The 21845-nt window shown below is 33.1% G+C and overlaps 2 protein-coding genes across 2 annotated transcripts in view; both read left to right on the forward strand.

Annotated features, from left to right (window-relative positions):
• LOC139887905 (uncharacterized) overlaps positions 1-20294 on the forward strand; it is a 63208-nt gene extending 42914 nt beyond the window's left edge. Inside the window, exons 7-10 of the mRNA XM_071870953.1 lie at positions 19331-19390; positions 19580-19696; positions 19924-20085; positions 20171-20294. Of these exons, the coding sequence (XP_071727054.1) occupies positions 19331-19390; positions 19580-19696; positions 19924-20075 (329 nt within the window). The 3' untranslated portion in view covers positions 20076-20085; positions 20171-20294. The remainder of the gene's footprint in view (positions 1-19330; positions 19391-19579; positions 19697-19923; positions 20086-20170) is intronic.
• An 897-nt stretch (positions 20295-21191) lies between these two features.
• Positions 21192-21639, forward strand: LOC139890908 (uncharacterized). Its single transcript, XM_071873833.1, has one exon. It carries the CDS (start codon positions 21332-21334, stop codon positions 21530-21532), a length of 201 nt encoding a protein of 66 aa, XP_071729934.1. The 5' UTR covers positions 21192-21331; the 3' UTR covers positions 21533-21639.
• Positions 21640-21845: the final 206 nt, after the last annotated feature.

A 21845-nucleotide genomic window follows, 5' to 3' on the forward strand; every position in this document is an offset into this window, starting at 1 on the left:
TATGATATGCTAACTTAATTATTTAAAACCTGGAAACACGAAAAACACCGTAAAACCGGATTTACGCCGTCGTAGTAACACCGCGGGCTGTTTTGGGTTAGTTAATTAAAAACTATGATAAACTTTGATTTAAAAGTTGTTATTCTGAGAAAATGATTTTTATTATGAACATGAAACTATATCCAAAAATTATGGTTAAACTCAAAGTGCAAGTATGTTTTCTAAAATGGTCATCTAGACGTCGTTCTTTCGACTGAAATGACTACCTTTACAAAAACGACTTGTAACTTATTTTTCCGACTATAAACCTATACTTTTTCTGTTTAGATTCATAAAATAGAGTTCAATATGAAACCATAGCAATTTGATTCACTCAAAACGGATTTAAAATGAAGAAGTTATGGGTAAAACAAGATTGGATAATTTTTCTCATTTTAGCTACGTAAAAATTGGTAACAAATCTATTTCAACCATAACTTAATCAACTTGTATTGTATATTATGTAATCTTGAGATACCATAGACACGTATACAATGTTTCGACCTATCATGTCGACACATCTATATATATTTCGGAACAACCATAGACACTCTATATGTGAATGTTGGAGTTAGCTATACAGGGTTGAGGTTGATTCCAAAATATATATAGTTTGAGTTGTGATCAATACTGAGATACGTATACACTGGGTCGTGGATTGATTCAAGATAATATTTATCGATTTATTTCTGTACATCTAACTGTGGACAACTAGTTGTAGGTTACTAACGAGGACAGCTGACTTAATAAACTTAAAACATCAAAATATATTAAAAGTGTTGTAAATATATTTTAAACATACTTTGATATATATGTATATATTGTTATAGGTTCGTGAATCAACCAGTGGCCAGGTCTTACTTCCCGACGAAGTAAAAATATGTGAAAGTGAGTTATAGTCCCACTTTTAAAATCTAATATTTTTGGGATGAGAATACATGCAGGTTTTATAAATGATTTACAAAATAGACACAAGTACGTGAAACTACATTCTATGGTTGAATTATTGAAATCGAATATGCCCCTTTTTATTAAGTCTGGTAATCTAAGAATTAGGGAACAGACACCCTAATTGACGCGAATCCTAAAGATAGATCTATTGGGCCTAACAAACCCCATCCAAAGTACCAGATGCTTTAGTACTTCGAAATTTATATCATATCCGAAGGGTGTCCCGGAATGATGGGGATATTCTTATATATATGCATCTTGTTAATGTCGGTTACCAGGTGTTCACCATATGAATGATTTTTATCTCTATGTATGGGATGTGTATTGAAATATGAAATCTTGTGGTCTATTGTTACGATTTGATACATATAGGTTAAACCTATAACTCACCAACATTTTTGTTGACGTTTAAAGCATGTTTATTCTCAGGTGAATACTAAGAGCTTCCGATATTGCATACTAAAATAAGGACAAGATTTGGAGTCCATGTTTGTATGATATTGTGTAAAAACTGCATTCAAGAAACTGATTTTGATGTAACATATTTGTATTGTAAACCATTATGTAATGGTCGTGTGTAAACAGGATATTTTAGATTATCATTATTTGATAATCTACGTAAAGCTTTTTAAACCTTTATTTATGAAATAAAGGTTATGGTTTGTTTTAAAAATGAATGCAGTCTTTGAAAAACGTCTCATATAGAGGTCAAAACCTCGCAACGAAATCAATTAATATGGAACGTTTTTAATCAATAAGAACGGGACATTTCAGTTGGTATCCGAGCGTTGGTCTTAGAGAACCAGAAAATTTGCATTAGTGTGTCTTATCGAGTTTGTTAGGATGCATTAGTGAGTCTGGACTTCGACCGTGTTTTCTTTAAAAATGATTGCTTAACATTTTTGTTGGAAACTATATATTTTTAACATATGAATATTATGTGATATATTAATCTCTTAACGTGTTTGATATTATGTGATAGATGTCTACCTCTAGAAAAAGTCCCATTGACTCACCTAATAATAATGAAGAGTCAAATGTAAATTGGAATGATTCGTGGACTGATTCACAAGTTCCCGAAGAGGAACCGGAAGAAGAGTCGGAACCGGAAGAAGAAATAGAACCGGTGGGGGAAATAATAAAACGGTTAAGTAAAAGAGAATCCTCAACCAACCGACCAAGGTTAATTATGGTCAATGGTGTTTCCGCCAAGGAACCAAAATATTGGGAGGATTACCAATTCTCCGATGAATCGGATTCTGACGAAAATTCCGATGATGTTATAGAAATTACCCCAACTGAATTTAAAAAGGCAAAAGAAAATAATAAGGGAAAGGGCATAAAAATAGAGAAATCTAATTCCAACCCCGATGAACTTTATATGTATCGTCAACCCCCGAAGTCCTTAAGTTGTAACAATGACCCGGGAACCTCTAAACCACCAGGTTTTTCTAAACCAATGTGGACAACGACGGCTCGTATTAGGGGAACATCATATATCCCTAGAAACTTGGCAAAACGAACCAAAACCGAACAAGAAGAAACGAGCGAGTCAGAATAAGATAGTTGTATTCGTGTGGTGTAATATATGTAATATAGTGTGCTTATGCTTTATGATATATGTAAAAATTGCTTGTATTAATAAGTATTTTTTTTATGAATCTAACTCTTGTCTATTTTACAGTATAAAAACACAAAATGGATAGACAACCCAATATTTTAAGAGACCTACCCGGAGACATGATTGATGAAATCTTGTCTAGAGTCGGTCAGAATTCCTCGGCACAACTATTTAAGGCGAGATCAGTTTGTAAGACATTCGAAGAACGTTCCAAGAATGCCTTGGTTTATAAAAGGCTTTCGTTCGAAAGATGGGGGATATCACATTGGGAAATCCATAAGTTACGATGTGTTTACTTTGACGCATATATTGCGGGGAACCCAAATGCTATTTTACGCAACGGGTTAAGAAATTATTTTGACTCAGTATATCCGAATATAGGACTTCGTGATTTAGAAAAAGCGGCTACCATGCAACATAAAGAAGCATGTTATGCTTACGGGTTAATAATGTTCGCTTCTCACCAAAGTGAGAACAAGAACATCGGGCTACAACTATTAAACAAAACGTTCCCATAAGTGACGGAGTCGGTAATTAGGGTAAGAAATGAGGTTTTTAGGTTATTACGAGACTGTTGGTCATTACGTAACCCTCGTACCTTTGACGACGTTACAACACGCTGTCTTATCAACAGCCATAACGGTTATGTTCCACAAGACCAAGGATGGGAAGTAGTCCTAGTAAAACCAGAATGCATGACTTGTTTCTGGACGTATGAATTACGTGTCTTTATTGCCTTTGCTGAACGACTTGTGTACTAGCTAGAATTATCTTCACAACTATCTTGTATCAAAGTTTTTGTGTGCTATATTTCATGCTTTATGTAAAATAAGCAGTATTGTAAGTTTGTAAAATATTGTATAAAAGTTTGAACGCGAAATATTATTACAATCAGTTTTTCATATAGAATTGTAGTAGTTAAATTGTATATTAGCTACTAAGTATGAACTTAACGGGTAGGTACTACCCGAATTTAAACTTATAAAATGCTAATATGAAGAAAAAGCTTTTATAAATGAGTTCATATTATGCTACGAAATACTATTAACTACTCTTAATATTCTGTATGATTAACTTGTTCCATTTGACTATTTTGAAGGAAATGGCACCGACTACTCGACACACCGTGAATATGAATGAAGAGGAATTCCGTACTTTTCTAGCTTCAAACATAGCCGCAGTACAGGCTGCGCTACGTACCAACAATAACCTTGGATCTGGCAGTACAGGAAATCGTGTAGGATGCACCTACAAAGAATTCACTGCCTGCAAACCTTTGGAATTTGATGGAACCGAAGGACCGATCGGATTGAAACGGTGGACCGAGAAGGTCGAATCAGTGTTTGCCATAAGTAAGTGTACTGAAGAGGACAAAGTGAAGTACGCTACGCATACCTTCACAGGTTCTGCATTAACATGGTGGAATACCTATCTAGAGCAAGTGAGACAAGATGATGCGTACGCACTACCGTGGTCAGCATTCAAGCACTTGATGAACGAGAAGTACCGTCCCAGAACCGAGGTCAATAGCTCAAGACAGAACTTAGAGGGTTACGAACCCAAGGATTTGATATTACCACGTATGAAAGACGATTCACAGAATTGTGCCTATTGTGTCCGGGAGCATTCGAAGATGAGGAAGAGAAGATCGACGCGTTTGTGAAAGGATTACCGGAAAGAATCCAAGAAGATATAAGTTCACACGAGCCCGCCTCCATACAACAGGCATGTAGAATGGCTCACAAACTAGTGAACCAGATTGAAGAAAGAATTAAAGAACAGACTGCTGAAGAGGCCAATGTGAAGCAAGTCAAAAGAAAGTGGGAGGAAAACGGTGATAAGAATCACCAATACAACAACAACAGCAATTACAACAATAATCGCAACAATTATCCCAACAATCGCAACATCAATCGCAACTACAACAAACGGCCCAACAACAACAACAACAACAACAACAACAACAACAACAACAACAACAACAACAGCAACTACAACAATCATCCCAACAACAATAATAACCGCAACAACAACAACAATCAGAAGCAGCTATGCCAAAGGTGTGAAAAGTATCACTCGGGGTTCTGCACCAAATTTTGCAACAAGTGTAAAAGAAATGGTCATAGCGCGGCGAAGTGTGAGGTCTACGGACCAGGGGTTAATAGAACGAAAGGAATAAATGGTGTCGGAACGAGTAATGGCGGAGCAAGTAGTGTCGGAGCAAGTTATGCCAATGTAGTTTGTTATAAATGTGGAAAACTGGGCCACATTATTAGAAATTGCCCGAACCAGGAGAACACGAATGGACAAGGCCGCGGAAGAGTTTTCAATATTAATGCGGCAGAGGCACAGGAAGACCCGGAGCTTGTTACGGGTACGTTTCTTATTGACAATAAATCTGCTTATGTTTTATTTGATTCAGGTGCGGATAGAAGCTATATGAGTAGAGATTTTTGTGCTAAATTAAGTTGTCCATTGATGCCTTTGGATAGTAAATTTTTACTCGAATTAGCAAATGGTAAATTAATTTTAGCAGATAATATATGTCGGAATCGAGAAATTAAACTGGTTAGCGAAACATTTAAGATTGATTTGATACCAGTAGAGTTAGGGAGTTTTGATGTGATAATCGGTATGGACTGGTTGAAAGAAGTGAAAGCAGAGATCGTTTGTTACAAAAATGCAATTCGCATTATACGAGAAAAAGGAAAACCCTTAATGGTGTACGGAGAAAAGGGCAACACGAAGCTACATATTATTAGTAATTTGAAGGCACAAAAACTAATAAGAAAAGGTTGCTATGCTGTTCTAGCATACATCGAGAAAGTACAAACTGAAGAAAATAGCATCAATGATGTTCCCATTGCAAAAGAATTTCCCGATGTATTTCCGAAAGAATTACCGGGATTACCCCCACAGCGATCCGTTGAATTTCAAATAGATCTTGTACCAGGAGCTGCACCAATAGCTCGTGCTCCTTACAGACTCGCACCCAGCGAGATGAAAGAACTGCAAAGCCAATTACAAGAACTTTTAGAGCGTGGTTTCATTCGACCAAGCACATCACCGTGGGGAGCTCCTGTTTTGTTTGTCAAGAAGAAAGATGGTACATTCAGGTTGTGTATCGACTACCGAGAGTTGAACAAACTTACCATCAAGAACCGCTACCCACTACCGAGAATCAACGACTTATTTGATCAACTACAAGGCTCGTCTGTTTATTCAAAGATTGACTTACATTCCGGGTATCATCAAATGCGGGTGAAAGAAGATGATATTCCAAAGACTGCTTTCAGAACATGTTACGGTCATTACGAGTTTATGGTCATGCCGTTTGGTTTAACTAATGCACTAGCTGTATTCATGGACCTTATGAACCGAGTGTGTGGACCATACCTTGACAAGTTTGTCATTGTTTTCATTGATGACATACTTATTTACTCAAAGAATGACCAAGAACACGGTGAACATTTGAGAAAGGTGTTAGAAGTATTGAGGAAGGAAGAATTGTACGCTAAGTTTTCAAAGTGTGCATTTTGGTTGGAAGAAGTTCAATTCCTCGGTCACATAGTGAACAAAGAAGGTATTAAGGTGGATCCGGCAAAGATAGAAACTGTTGAAAAGTGGGAAACCCCGAAAACTCCGAAACACATACGCCAGTTTTTAGGACTAGCTGGTTACTACAGAAGGTTCATCCAAGACTTTTCCAGAATAGCAAAACCCTTGACTGCATTAACGCATAAAGGGAAGAAATTTGAATGGAATGATGAACAAGAGAAAGCGTTTCAGTTATTGAAGAAAAAGCTAACTACGGCACCTATATTGTCATTGCCTGAAGGGAATGATGATTTTGTGATTTACTGTGACGCATCAAAGCAAGGTCTCGGTTGTGTATTAATGCAACGAACGAAGGTGATTGCTTATGCGTCTAGGCAATTGAAGATTCACGAACAAAATTATACGACGCATGATTTGGAATTAGGCGCGGTTGTTTTTGCATTAAAGACTTGGAGGCACTACTTATATGGGGTCAAAAGTATTATATATACCGACCACAAAAGTCTTCAACACATATTTAATCAGAAACAACTGAATATGAGGCAGCGTAGGTGGATTGAATTATTGAATGATTACAACTTTGAGATTCGTTACCACCCGGGGAAGGCAAATGTGGTAGCCGATGTCTTGAGCAGGAAGGACAGAGAACCCATTCGAGTAAAATCTATGAATATAATGATTCATAATAACCTTACTACTCAAATAAAGGAGGCGCAACAAGGAGTTTTAAAAGAGGGAAATTTAAAGGATGAAATACCCAAAGGATCGGAGAAACATCTTAATATTCGGGAAGACGGAACCCGGTATAGGGCTGAAAGGATTTGGGTACCAAAATTTGGAGATATGAGAGAAATGGTACTTAGAGAAGCTCATAAAACCAGATACTCAATACATCCTGGAACGGGGAAGATGTACAAGGATCTCAGGAAATATTTTTGGTGGCCGGGTATGAAAGCCGATGTTGCTAAATACGTAGGAGAATGTTTGACGTGTTCTAAGGTCAAAGTTGAGCATCAGAAACCATCAGGTCTACTTCAACAACCCGAAATCCCGGAATGGAAATGGGAAAACATTACCATGGATTTCATCACTAAATTGCCAAGGACTGCAAGTGGTTTTGATACTATTTGGGTAATAGTTGATCGTCTCACCAAATCAGCACATTTCCTGCCAATAAGAGAAGATGACAAGATGGAGAAGTTAGCACGACTGTATTTGAAGGAAGTCGTCTCCAGACATGGAATACCAATCTCTATTATCTCTGATAGGGATGGCAGATTTATTTCAAGATTCTGGCAGACATTACAGCAAGCATTAGGAACTCGTCTAGACATGAGTACTGCCTATCATCCACAAACTAATGGGCAGAGCGAAAGGACGATACAAACGCTTGAATACATACTACGAGCATGTGTTATTGATTTCGGAAACAGTTGGGATCGACATCTACCATTAGCAGAATTTTCCTACAACAACAGCTACCATTCAAGCATTGAGATGGCGCCGTTTGAAGCACTTTATGGTAGAAAGTGCAGGTCTCCGATTTGTTGGAGTGAAGTGGGGGATAGACAGATTACGGGTCCGGAGATTATACAAGAAACTACCGAGAAGATCATCCAAATTCAACAACGGTTGAAAATCGCCCAAAGTCGACAAAAGAGCTACGCTGACATTAAAAGAAAAGATATAGAATTTGAAATTGGAGAGATGGTCATGCTTAAAGTTGCACCTTGGAAAGAAATTTGGTAAACGAGGGAAATTAAATCCAAGGTATATTGGACCATTCAAGATTATTGATCGTGTCGGATCAGTAGCTTACCGACTTGAGTTACCTCAACAACTCGCTGCTGTACATAACACTTTCCACGTCTCGAATTTGAAAAAATGTTTTGCTAAAGAAGATCTCACTATTCCGTTAGATGAAATCCAAATCAACGAAAAACTCCAATTCATCGAAGAATCCGTCGAAATAATGGATCGTGAGGTTAAAAGACTTAAGCAAAACAAGATACCAATTGTTAAGGTTCGATGGAATGCTCGTAGAGGACCTGAGTTCACCTGGGAGCGTGAAGATCAGATGAAGAAGAAATACCCGCATCTATTTCCAGAAGATTCGTCAACACCTTCAACAGCTTAAAATTTCGGGACGAAATTTATTTAACGGGTAGGTACTGTAGTGAACCGAACTTTTCCATGTTTATATATATTAATTGAGATTGATATTTACATGATAAAATGTTTCCAACATGTTAAGCAATCAAACTTGTTAAGACTTGATTAATTGAAATATGTTTCATATACACAATTGACCACCCAAGTTGACCGGCGATTCACGAACGTTAAAACTTGTAAAAACGACATGACGATATATATATGGATATACATATGGTTAACATGAGATTATGATAAGTAAGTATCTCCATAAGTATATTAACAATGAGTTATATACATATAAACAAGACTACTAACTTAAGGATTTCGAAACGAGACATATATGTAACGATTATCGTTGTAACGACATTTAAATGTATATATATCATATTAAGATATATTAATATATCATAATATCATGATAATATAATAATTTAACATCTCATTAGATATAATAAACAATGGGTTAACAACATTAATTGAGATCGTTAACTTAAAGGTTTCAAAACAACACTTACATGTAACGACTAACGATGACTTAACGACTCAGTTAAAATGTATATACATGTAGTGTATTTAGATGTATTAAAATACTTTTGGAAGACTTCAAGACATATATCAAAACACTCATACTTAACGAAAATGGTTACAGTTACTTTTCCATTCTTTTCTTTCATCAAGAATTCTAGTCGTATTCTTACCCGTATTATACACAGCTTCAAAACGTACTTACTATGAGTATATACCAATAGGAACTAGCATGGGATTCCACTCTTTATTATGTCATGTATGACTAATAAATTTTAACTTCTACCATGAGCTAGTCAACTAACTAGAACTCCTTTTAACCCCACTCACCACTCACCAATTACCACTCTTCGTAATCTATAAGATTTGATTTTCCGGTATTTACCGAAATTGGAATTTTCTTTGATTAAATGCGGTGAATTGCCTCGATTGCTGTGTCTGGAATTTCGCTATAAATTAGCATCTTCCGTTTCATTATCTTCACCACTTCTGTACTTTCTTCTTTAATTCATACTTCCAAAAGATTTGTTAATATGCTTAATCCAGTTCTTGTTCTTGACCTTATATTGGTTATCGCCACAATCATCATTCTTTTCCAACTCCCACCAAAGGAGTCTATTTACTTCTACTATGCTTTAGGATTTATTGTGTTTTTAGTTCTCCCTTGTCTTTATATTGCTATACGCATTGAAATACACGGTTTGTAATTTCAGTGTTGTTATCGGGCTTTATATTTTCCCTTATACGTCGAAGCTTCATGCTTTTGTAAAGCAAGTAATGGTTCAGAATTCGTAGGTATGAAGTTTCGAATGATCATAATATATAAAGTAGAAAGGAAAGGTAATAGCACGATTTGATTTGTCAAATTACCAGAATATCCGGAAAAGATAGAACTATCAAGAAAATATGTTCTTGATATGTTTAGAGATTTAAGTAGAATGTAAGAGTCGTGTAACATGGAAAATGATGATTATAAAGTCTATGAATCATCATCTTCCATTAAAAATTTAGCATGACTTACTGTAATATAATCACGTTGGCCTGACGCCATTATATTATACTAACTCATGCTTCAATTCCCAACACTACTTCAAAATTTAAACTTGAATTTGACAGAATATAGAAACTAAAACAGTTTCCTTTATAATGTAATAAAGATATCGCAAAGAGATAATTAATTGCAGACAAGAATCATTATGAAGATATCTTCAGAAATATAGAGGATATTTATAACGAAAGATACGATGATATCTTAGAATTTTCTAAGATCAAATGAGAAAAATTCTTCTGTAAGGATTTAGAATGCTTAAGGAGATTATATGTATTCTGTAATTTCCATCAGAAATCGAATCATCTGAATTCCTTGAGTATAGGTTTCGTCCTTGTGATTTGTCCACAGCCTCCTTCATAGTTTGCTCAATCGGTTTTCCACTTCCAAATCTGAGTTTGTACCATTCTTTATTATCAAACTTTTGGCCCTTAAGACCTTCTACAATTTTGCTGTTTCCTCTGCATTTAATGCAGCTATATTTGAATCATCGGTTATCAATCCGAGATGGTTTCAATAAATTTCATTTTTAGATGATTAAACGCTGATTGTGATCGTCAGGATACAAAGGATGTTTTTAAGAATTTTGAATTTGAAGTGTTTAAGCGTAAGATGTATCCATCAATGGATCTAACAGTTGTCGAAGAAATGTCGTAAATGATAATTTCGGTGGTTTGATGTGATAATTCATCACAGAATGCGAATGAATATAATTCAAGAATGTAGTGATCTTTTAGGAAGATAACACTTGCTAAAGCTTTGATTGGATTCTGATATGTCAAAATATGTAGTGGTTGTTCTTTAGTGAACAGATACATATATCTTGTGAATGTAAGTAGTATAGTTACTGACTTATTGAATCAGAATTGAAGAATGTACAATGTAACATATTAATGTGAGATATAAATATTTCTCGGGTATTACCTACCCGTTAAAATATTTTTACAATTAACAGTTTGTACAAAAGAGTTTTAATTACAGTTTTTATGAAAATATACGTACATATATATTTTCCTTTAGATGTAATCATGAGTTAATATAATATTAAACTCATTTGATTTACGGTTGAAACGAGAATGAATAATCTCCAAAACCTTAGAGATTTCATAATTGTCGCGAAATATTTCGCTAATGAAGTTATGAATCAATACATTCATCGTTACACTTGATTTATTATGAAATGGAGTTTATTGTGTTGAAGCAGTGATTAACAATTGTTAAGTCATTAACGAAGGGTGTACATCATAGCATATTAGTGATATGAATTAACCAAGTAGTACATACTAGTTGAGATTCACACGTAATTTCTTAGTACGACAAGATTTATTATTGTTCCAAATCATATATATATACATATATATATATATATATATATATATATATATATATATATATATACATATATATATATATATACATATATATATATATATATATATATATATATATATATATATATATATATGTATATATAAAGTATACATATATAATTCTTCACGAAGAATGAGTCAATACATCTTAACTCATTATTACTAATATTTCTTGGTATCTATGGGGCGTATGATGTTGATATCCGAGGTACCGAGTGTGATGTTGAAGTGTGGGATGCGGATGTTGTTATTGGTGGTGATGATGGTACTGGTGGTGCTGGTTATGCTGCTGGTGCTGCTGATGCTTGTAGAATTCGCACCATATTCTCCATAGCCACCACTCGAGCGCGAAGCTCATTGACTTCTTCTACTATTCTGGGATGATTGGCGGTTTGAACAAGGGGGTGAATTGTAGTGACCCGAACTTTTCCATGTTTATATATATTAATTGAGATTGATATTTACATGATAAAATGTTTCCAACATGTTAAGCAATCAAACTTGTTAAGACTTGATTAATTGAAATATGTTTCATATAGACAATTGACCACCCAAGTTGACCGGCGATTCACGAACGTTAAAACTTGTAAAAACGACATGACGATATATATATATGGATATACATATGGTTAACATGAGATTATCATAAGTAATTATCTCCATAAGTATATTAACAATGAGTTATATACATATAAACAAGACTACTAACTTAAGGATTTCGAAACGAGACATATATGTAACGATTATCGTTGTAACGAAATTTAAATGTATATATATCATATTAAGATATATTAATTTATCATAATATCATGATAATATAATAATTTAACATCTTATTAGATATAATAAACAATGGGTTAACAACATTAATTGAGATCGTTAACTTAAAGGTTTCAAAACAACACTTACATGTAACGACTAACGGTGACTTAACGACTCAGTTAAAATGTATATACATGTAGTGTATTTAGATGTATTAAAATACTTTTGGAAGACTTCAAGACATATATCAAAACACTCATACTTAACAAAAATGGTTACAATTACTTTTCCATTCTTTTCTTTCATCAAGAATTCTAGTCGAATTCTTACCCGTATTATACACAGCTTCAAAACGTACTTACTATGAGTATATACCAATAGGAACTAGCATGGGATTCCACTCTTGATTATGTCATGTATGACTAATCAATTTTAACTTCTACCATGAGCTAGTCAACTAACTAGAACTCCTTTTAACCCCACTCACCACTCACCAATTACCACTCTATGTATATATTGTTATAGGTTCGTGAATCAACCAGTGGCCAAGTCTTACTTCCCGACGAAGTAAAAATATGTGAAAGTGAGTTATAGTCCCACTTTTAAAATCTAATATTTTTGGGATGAGAATACATGCAGGTTTTATAAATGATTTACAAAATAGACACAAGTACGTGAAACTACATTCTATGGTTGAATTATCGAAATCGAATATGCCCCTTTTTATTAAGTCTGGTAATCTAAGAATTAGGGAACAGACACCCTAATTGACGCGAATCCTAAAGATAGATCTATTGGGCCTAACAAACCCCATCCAAAGTACCGGATGCGTTAGTACTTCGAAATTTATATCATATCCGAAGGGTGTCCCGGAATGATGGGGATATTCTTATATATATGCATCTTGTTAATGTCGGTTACCAGGTGTTCACCATATGAATGATTTTTATCTCTATGTATGGGATGTGTATTGAAATATGAAATCTTGTGGTCTATTGTTACGATTTGATACATATAGGTTAAACCTATAACTCACCAACATTTTTGTTGACGTTTAAAGCATGTTTATTCTCAGGTGAATACTAAGTGCTTCCGCTATTGCATACTAAAATAAGGACAAGATTTGGAGTCCATGTTTGTATGATATTGTGTAAAAACTGCATTCAAGAAACTGATTTCGATGTAACATATTTGTATTGTAAACCATTATGTAATGGTCGTGTGTAAACAGGATATTTTAGATTATCATTATTTGATAATCTACGTAAAGCTTTTTAAACCTTTATTTATGAAATAAAGGTTATGGTTTGTTTTAAAAATGAATGCAGTCTTTGAAAAACGTCTCATATAGAGGTCAAAACCTCGCAACGAAATCAATTAATATGGAACGTTTTTAATCAATAAGAACGGGACATTTCATGAATAAGATCTAAAATCTTCGATATTATATAATCGTGACGGGATACCCTGGAAAGAAGAGAGAAAATGGTGTTTCGTACTGGTTCACCGGTAAGTGCTTCAGGTTCTTCGCTAAGTGATGAATTCGGTTGGTGGAAGGGATCACCTTCTTCTTGCCTCCATTGATTGAGTCGGCTACGAACCTATCCCCAATTCATCCAGAAAATATGATGGCTGATTGGTTCGTTTGTTCCGGTTACGCTGCCATTGGAGCTCGAAGAGTTCGAGAAATCCATATTATGTGTTTGGAGTAGGGTTTGATATGAAATGAGTGTTGGATGCTGAATAATATATTCGTCTCCTTGAATACGTATATATAACAAAAAGATTTCCGTAATTTACGGAGGAAATTTAGAAAAAGTGGTAGACAAAGTTTACTGGGATAGATATGATAAGATATGAATTTGTCTGTACATTATCTATGCAATAATCGCAGTATGACGTGTCGAGACTTTAATTATTAAGCAAATGATTTCCAACAAGGATTGATAGATATACTTTCGATTAAAGACTTTCAATTCGTAGTGGCCTATTTAGGTCTAGGGGCTTAAGCTATAGGATCCTTTAAATCGGTAATCTAAACCCTTTCATTCAAGAGTTTCGTAGATGCCACTCGTCAATAAAATTCAATGATTAAAAATAACGAGAAAGCAAAGATTTTGAAAGTAATGAATATGAATAGTAGAGATTTCACTAATAATTGTTAACATTTCATGTAATACATATGTAATACACAAAACCATGATAGATGACAACGGAATGTCGAGAATGGTGTTGCATTTAAATGTGGTGGCGAAATTGGATAGTACTTAGGAGAGTGAGCAGAATTCTTAGATTGGCTTGGCATTCTAAGGAAGATTAAAGAATTTAATAAGCAAAGTTTCTAAGGTATAGTGTAGCATTTAACAATTAAAGGCAACAATTAGAGGTACTATGGTCAAGGAAAGTTGTAGTCCTACATTGCTAAGGTACCTAATTGTATAAGGCACACATAAAATGCAATCCTGGTTCTCAACAACAACACTGCTCTGATACCATTTCTGTCACACCCCCAAATAGGGTCTGGGGTATTTGTGACTAATTATATCAAATCACAGTTGTATAAACGAGAACGACTCTAAATGAGAAGTTTTATTGAGTTTTGCAGCGGAAGATAAATAGAATACATTGTATTTAGAGCATTAAATGTCTTTAATTGATATGATATGTAATGAAGACTCCAAGCATAGCAAGCAATCATCATCAAAGCAGCAGATATACAGCGGAAGCAATATTTAAGTACCTGAGAATAAACATGCTTTAAAAAGTCAACACGAGGTTGAGTGAGTTCATAGGTTTATCATAAATCAATAATTCAGTATAGCATTAGACCACAAGATTTCAGTTTAAAGTTGATTGATACCAAATATATCAATCCAAAGAGTTGCTGTTTGTAATATTGCTACTAGACAAAAGTTACTCCGTGACACTTGTTATTCATGTCGTTGAATCATTATTATGTAGTTAAAGACCAACGGTCAACTGACTAGAGACGTCACTCTCAGTAGCGCTACTCACAATAACTAAGCTTGCATCTTATACCTCAGCAATTAACGATATTACGGCAGGGATTTAGCATGACAAAGTACGTATCCAGCAGATAAGTTTTGAGCACTTGTGTCTAACGTGTAAAACAGTTTATAAAAATAGTGCATGTATTCTCAGCCCAAAAATATAGATAAAAAGGGAGCAGATGAACTCACAATATGATACGATAGTTTGTAGTAAATATGTATATGATGGTACTGAACAAGTGCGGAGTTGTCCTTGAATTCACGAACCTATATCAGTTTTATATATATTAAAACATGTAATCATAATTGAACAATTTCACATATTATAACTTATATTATATATTATGTATATTTAAATTTGTGTATATGTATTTAAAATGATAAATATTTATATAGTTATATTAATATATATTTGGTTAGTATTATATTAAAAATACCTAATTTGTTATATATGAATATTTATATAAAAATGTTAATATGTTTGATATATAATTATATGAAATATAATTGTAGTATATGAAATAAGCGTATTCGATGTACAAAATATTTATTAGTAAAAATGATAGTTTCGATAATAATGATTTACTAATAATTATAATAATAATGGTAATAATAGAAATTTTAATACAAATAATAGTTTTACTAATAATTAAAAAGTAAAGATGATAGTTTTAATAATAGTAAAAACGATAATTTTTGTAAAATGATAATAACGGTAATAATTTTTAATAATAATAATACTAATATTAATAATTACACTTATGTTAAAAATGATAATAATAGTATTATTAATTATAAAATGATACTAATACTAACATTAATAAATTGTGTTATTTTCATAATAATAATAATAATAATCATGATATAAATAATAATAATAATAATTATAATGATAATACTAATTATAATGATAATACTAATAATTATAATGATAATACTAGTATTACTAATAATAATACTTTTAATAATAATAATAATACTAGTAACAATAATAATAATTTTGATAAAGAAACTACCTTTAAAGCTCTAAAAAAAATATGCCTCAACTGGGACTCGAACCCGTGACCTCTTGATAACCCGAACACTCCTCAAACCACTCAACTACTACTGCTTTTCTTTTATTATACCCAAACAAATTTTATTTATCCCGTTTGTAAATCTGTTTATATTTCTTCTTCTCCTCAAAACTGAATCGAATCAACCAATATTAAATTCCTATCCTAACCACGAAATCTTTTATTTGGCTTTAGGATTTTTTTTTTTAAAAACGTATCATGAATCATAGTGTTTTAAAAAAAATAAAAAATAAAAAAAATAAAAAAAACCATAACAGCCTGCTGCTGTCACTACTTCTTTTTAAAAAAAAATATTGATTTCTATTTTAAAAACGTTTTAGCTCCCGATTCCTAAATGAAAAAGGTTTTAAATCATTCCTAGAATCTTCTCAAATCATCAATTGTAACAGAAACAGTAAAACGAATTCGAATTTTTGGATGAACACTTCGGTTGACTTTTTGTTTTTAAAGTTTGACTTCAAAATTAGAACTCGATACTATGAATTGGAATTTGAAACTTTGCAGTTAGTTTGAGTAGACGATTCCTAACAACAATGCATTTCCAGTTTTTGAAATAAAATTTGGTTTCGAGATTTTGGCAAAATGGATCAAGAACAGATATAAAAGCTTTATTTTCTGAAATTCTATTTAATTTCAATCAGACAAAAGCTAAAAGGGTTTAACATTGATAATGGAAGTGGATAATCGAATAACTTGTGTAATATTATGAAGGAATCGTTCATTATATAGACATATGTGGTCGACTAATTCAATTCAAGGAGGAGAGAAAAAATAATATAAAAAAATTAAAAAGCAGATATAAAGCAGATCATGATTTATAAAAAATTAAAAGATCATGACCTAAAATCTAACTTGTTTGTATCTGATTGAATAATGGAGTATGTGTGGATGTTGAATCACAAATGAATAAGAAGCTAATTAAATACCTAGTTTTTTTTTTTATAAAAAAATATAAAAAGCAGATAGTAGAAAAAAGAAAAAAAGAAAATGATGATTCATGATTATTTAAAAAATATATAGTGATCTTACCTAATTTAGGTATTTTGATTTTATTAAGTTTAATAATTAATAATTATATTAATAATAATACAAATTAATAATAATTATATATAATAATAATAATAATAATAATAATAATAATGCTTTTTATATAAGAATACTAATATAAATAACAAGAATAATGATATTTATTAATAATTATGTTAATAATAAATGATATTTTTATAATAATACTTATTTTAATAATGATAATGAATAAATAATAGTAATCATAATTTTATTATAAATTATAATAAATAATGATAACAATAATACTAGTAATAATAATAAAGTAATAATATAACAACAATATTATTTTGTATAAAGTTTTACATTTTTTTTTGTTATAACAATTAAGTCAAGTTTATATATATATATATATATATATATATATATATATATATATATATATATATATATATATATATATATATATATATATATATATATATATATATATATTAAAATTATTCGTTCGTGAATCGTCAGAAACAGTCGAAGTTTAGTTTAAATTTAATCAGAAATTTTCCGGGTTATCACAATATGGAGTTGAGGGCAGCAAGTGCGATTCGTTTGTGTCTTGCAAAGAACGTGCTTGCAAATGTGCACGGGTTATCAACGTCAAAGGAGCTTTGGGTTAAACTAGAGCAGTTGTACCAGGGCAAGGGCATCTCAAATCGGTTGTGTCTTAAAGAACAATTTCATACTCTGCGTATGGATGGGGGTTCAAAGATTTCAGATCATCTAAGTATTCTTAACGGTATTGTTTCGGAACTGGAGGCTATTGGAGTTAAAACGGATGATGAAGATAAAGCTTTGACGTTGATATTATCTTTATCATCATCCTATGAGCACATGAAACCTATTCTAATGTACGGGAAAGAAACGTTGAAGTTTGAAGATGTTACTAGCAAGCTCCTATCCGAGGAGAAAAGATTGGAAGGTAACGGAGTCTCTTCATCAGAAGATACGGTACTGTTGTGTTCGGATAGGCAGAAGAGAAACTCTAGAAAGAATCTGACATGCTAGAAGTGCGGGAATACTAGGCATGTAAGGGTTAATTGTCCAGGTGGAGCTAATCCGGCAAATGACTCCAAAGATGCTAACATTGTCTTCGTCGTTACAGAGAGTGACGAATTCTTCTAAAGTCACGTCATCCTCATGGTGTGTCCGCGCCACCTTGGAAAGGGATATTCGTTAGCGGTTCCACAATTGCACATAGGCATTGGTTTGGCGTTTATGCAGGTTGTGTGGTGGAAACGGATGTTGTAGCTGATGAAACTTCCAGGGAAAGCCAAACAGGAAGTTGCACCATAACAGTTCAGCTAGGTATACAATATGTGCCGATATAAAATGCTTGGAATGTGATATTCTAAGTGCTATACTCTTTATGGTGGAGTATGATAATTCTGTTTAGAGTTATGATTGTGTGTTATGACAATGATTGTCGGGTCTTGACAATGTTCGATGAAGATGCAAATTTTATTTCTTGGTTTAGAGATAATATCAGCGACATGGAGATGAGGATCTTGAAGTTGTCGTCGAGGAAGCGTCTACATCGGTTATCCTTGCAATGTGGGAGCATGATTATCTTCTTCTATCCAAAAGGTGGAGATTTGCTGGTTATAGTTTTGGTTAGAAGAATTGGATATGGTTGCATAGTATTTATGAAGGATGTTATCCCACATAGGTGGGAGGAAGAAGTGGGAAGTGGATGACTTGGTTATAAAAGGAGGGCTAAGTTTCACTTCCAAATTGCACAAATCAATACACTTTAAGTATTTGTTTATTTCTTTCTTTCTTACCCTTGTTTGAGAGTTGTATTAGTTAAATATTTTGGAGAGTGTGGTTGGCTTAAGAGAGTCGTCTATATCATTGTAACAATTTGTGATATAGTGTATTTCTCTCTTTGGGGGCCGGTGGTTTTTCTCCTGTTTTGGAGTTTCCACATTAAATCTTGTGTTGTGTATTGTTCTTATTTTTTTACTATTATTGTTGAGCCGGGTGGTGGGAATTAGTGAGACCGTAATTTCCCAACACATATAATGTATAACAAGGATCATGACCATTTAGAAAGTTCTTTACACATTTTTCAAATTATGATCATTATGTGCATAATTATCCTATTCTTCATGCTTTTTTAGCTCATTATACTAAATTAGCAAAGCATATTGTAGGTCAACGACTGCATGAAATGACTTTGAACCCTCCGTTAAAAGTTGGTGGCCTCTTACCTATTGTAAGTCACTTGTATTGGTGGTGTGTGTGGTAGGTCTGATGTCTTGTATCATATAAACATAGAATGATTAAAATCAATAGTTTTCTTTCTTGATTTTAGAATTATGTAGAGTCTGAAATTCTCTTAATATGTCGTCAATTTCTTAGTTTTGAACTTTGACGCTAATTTTTCCACAATTTCATTCCTTGGGTTTCACAATCAAAACTATCTTTTATAGCTGCAGCAGAGGCTACACCAGTTTTAAATGCTTTGGCTTTGTCCCGAAGAGAGTCTGTTGGCTCAATTATTATTGGCCCTCAAGGCGGTTAGTATGCATACGAGACTTTGAACCCTTCCTTTTGGTTATCAATATTAATTACATTTTGCAATTGATAATAATTTAATAATTTTATTAAAAGTAAGATAAGAGATGTACCATTTTATTTAGTGCTTACTAAAGTCGATGGTTGGTCAACGTTTTTTAACTTTCTCAATCCTGAAACTTTTCAACCACACTGATGGCTGACTAAATTATAATTATTATATTTACAGACTTTACAGAAGCAGAATTAACGTCGATACTAAAAGCAGGAGCAACAGCAGTTGGGCTTGGGCCACATCACCTTCGGGTTGAAACGGCAACAGTTACTCTTTTAGCAACAGCAATGTTATGGTCTGATTCTCAGCCATTAACTAATTCGTAATAGCTCTTAGGTAAGCCTCCATGGCTCCATTATACATTAACATAACAATTTTTAAAGATTCCACTTCATCTCTTTTAAAAATTAATAATTTGCAGGTTCATTGGTTCTTACAAAGAATAGGGAAACTTCACTCGATTATGAGTTGATCGATTGTATGATTTTTTACGGAAGTGCATATCGTGGTTTGTAATTCTGGATTATTCGAAGAATCCACGTGAGTACGTTTACAAGAAGTATATGTTTAAACATTTTGAAAAATATTCTTTTACATGTTATATCAAGTCTTTAGGTTGACTTTTTCATTACTTTTGTTTTAAATAACTTAATCTTGATTTGGAAGATTATTGAATGTGAAATTTATAGCCTAACATAGTAACATGCTGAAAATGAAATCAATATGTGACAAAATTGACATGCCATTGCTGTCTTATTGACCAAGTGTCTTTGTAGCGTAGATGGACCGTTTGACTTTAGTGCAATAAGTTTTGTTCGTTGAGCGCAGAATTTATTAACCTGATTGAAACTAGTTTCCCATTTAATTTATCAGGAAATTTAAGTCGCAAATCTATCTTGGCAGCTTCTATTATATTACTATTACTATTATCATTATGTTAGGAGGAAATTCATTTCGCGACGATGTTTGTAGCACATCATCGAAGGTTGGGAAAACCCCCTAAAGACCAAGTGTCTTTGTACGTATTCGATTAATGTGATATTTTGTTTAATTATAACCGTTTAAAACTTGCAACAAATACGTCTTCTACAACTATATTAAATATTCTTATAAGATATGATAATTAAGTCATGAAAATATAATCAAAAAAATAATGTTAATTGTTAGTTCGAGTAAGCAATTGTAAAGACGTTGTTAGTCACCCAATCTAACAAATAATTAGCGTCACAATATTCGACAACACACCTGTGACTTGTGAGTAATAACAACTCCGTGCCCTTCTAAAGTTTTTAACAAAAGTAAGCACCCAATATGACATTTCACCATTCTACAAGGACCTAAATAAACTTTTTATATTTATTTTTAATTAACTAAATAAGTAGTGAATTAAATCAGGTAGATACGCAACGGATTCCATAAATAGCTAAAACGCAGCACAGATTACCGGGCTTGCTTTTCATTTTATTCCTTTTACTTCGCTCTTAATTTCAGTTATAGATACATGCATATATATAGATATGTATGTATATAGGATCTCTCTTTGAATTAATAAACAATCTAACGATAAAGGAGATCAATAATAATGACGAATCAGTTTGGGAATTTAATGGAAACGATAAAATCGAAGGTGAAGGCGTTGAAGCGGAAGAAATCGAAGAAGGTGTACGTGAAAATGGATAAAACGAACAGTGTTAGGGTTCAGATCCGAAGCAATCATGCTCGTAAACTCATTGATAAAACTCTAAAAGCTGCTGATAATCCTGGCAAGCGTCCTATTTCTTAATTTTCATTTCGATTTTGATTCATGATTTCATTTTCATTGTGTGTATAATTAGAATGCTTAAATTATTTATGCCGTGATTGTGATGACGTAATCTAGTTGATACAAGTTTGTTACAAATTTGTTTTCTATCTAAATTTGATTGTTCCTCTTCTTAGTTTTCCTATGTGAGCTTTCACACAGTTATTCATTGTGTGTGTGTGTGTGTGTGTGTGTGTGTGTGAAAGGAAACCCCTCAAATTGTAGTTAGTAGGAGGGACCGGTGAGGCATTGACCGAGTGATTTTCAAGCTTTAGTAGGGGACTCACGATTAGTT

Source organism: Rutidosis leptorrhynchoides, chromosome 2, assembly GCF_046630445.1.
Source record: "Rutidosis leptorrhynchoides isolate AG116_Rl617_1_P2 chromosome 2, CSIRO_AGI_Rlap_v1, whole genome shotgun sequence".
Lineage (NCBI taxonomy): Eukaryota > Viridiplantae > Streptophyta > Magnoliopsida > Asterales > Asteraceae > Rutidosis > Rutidosis leptorrhynchoides.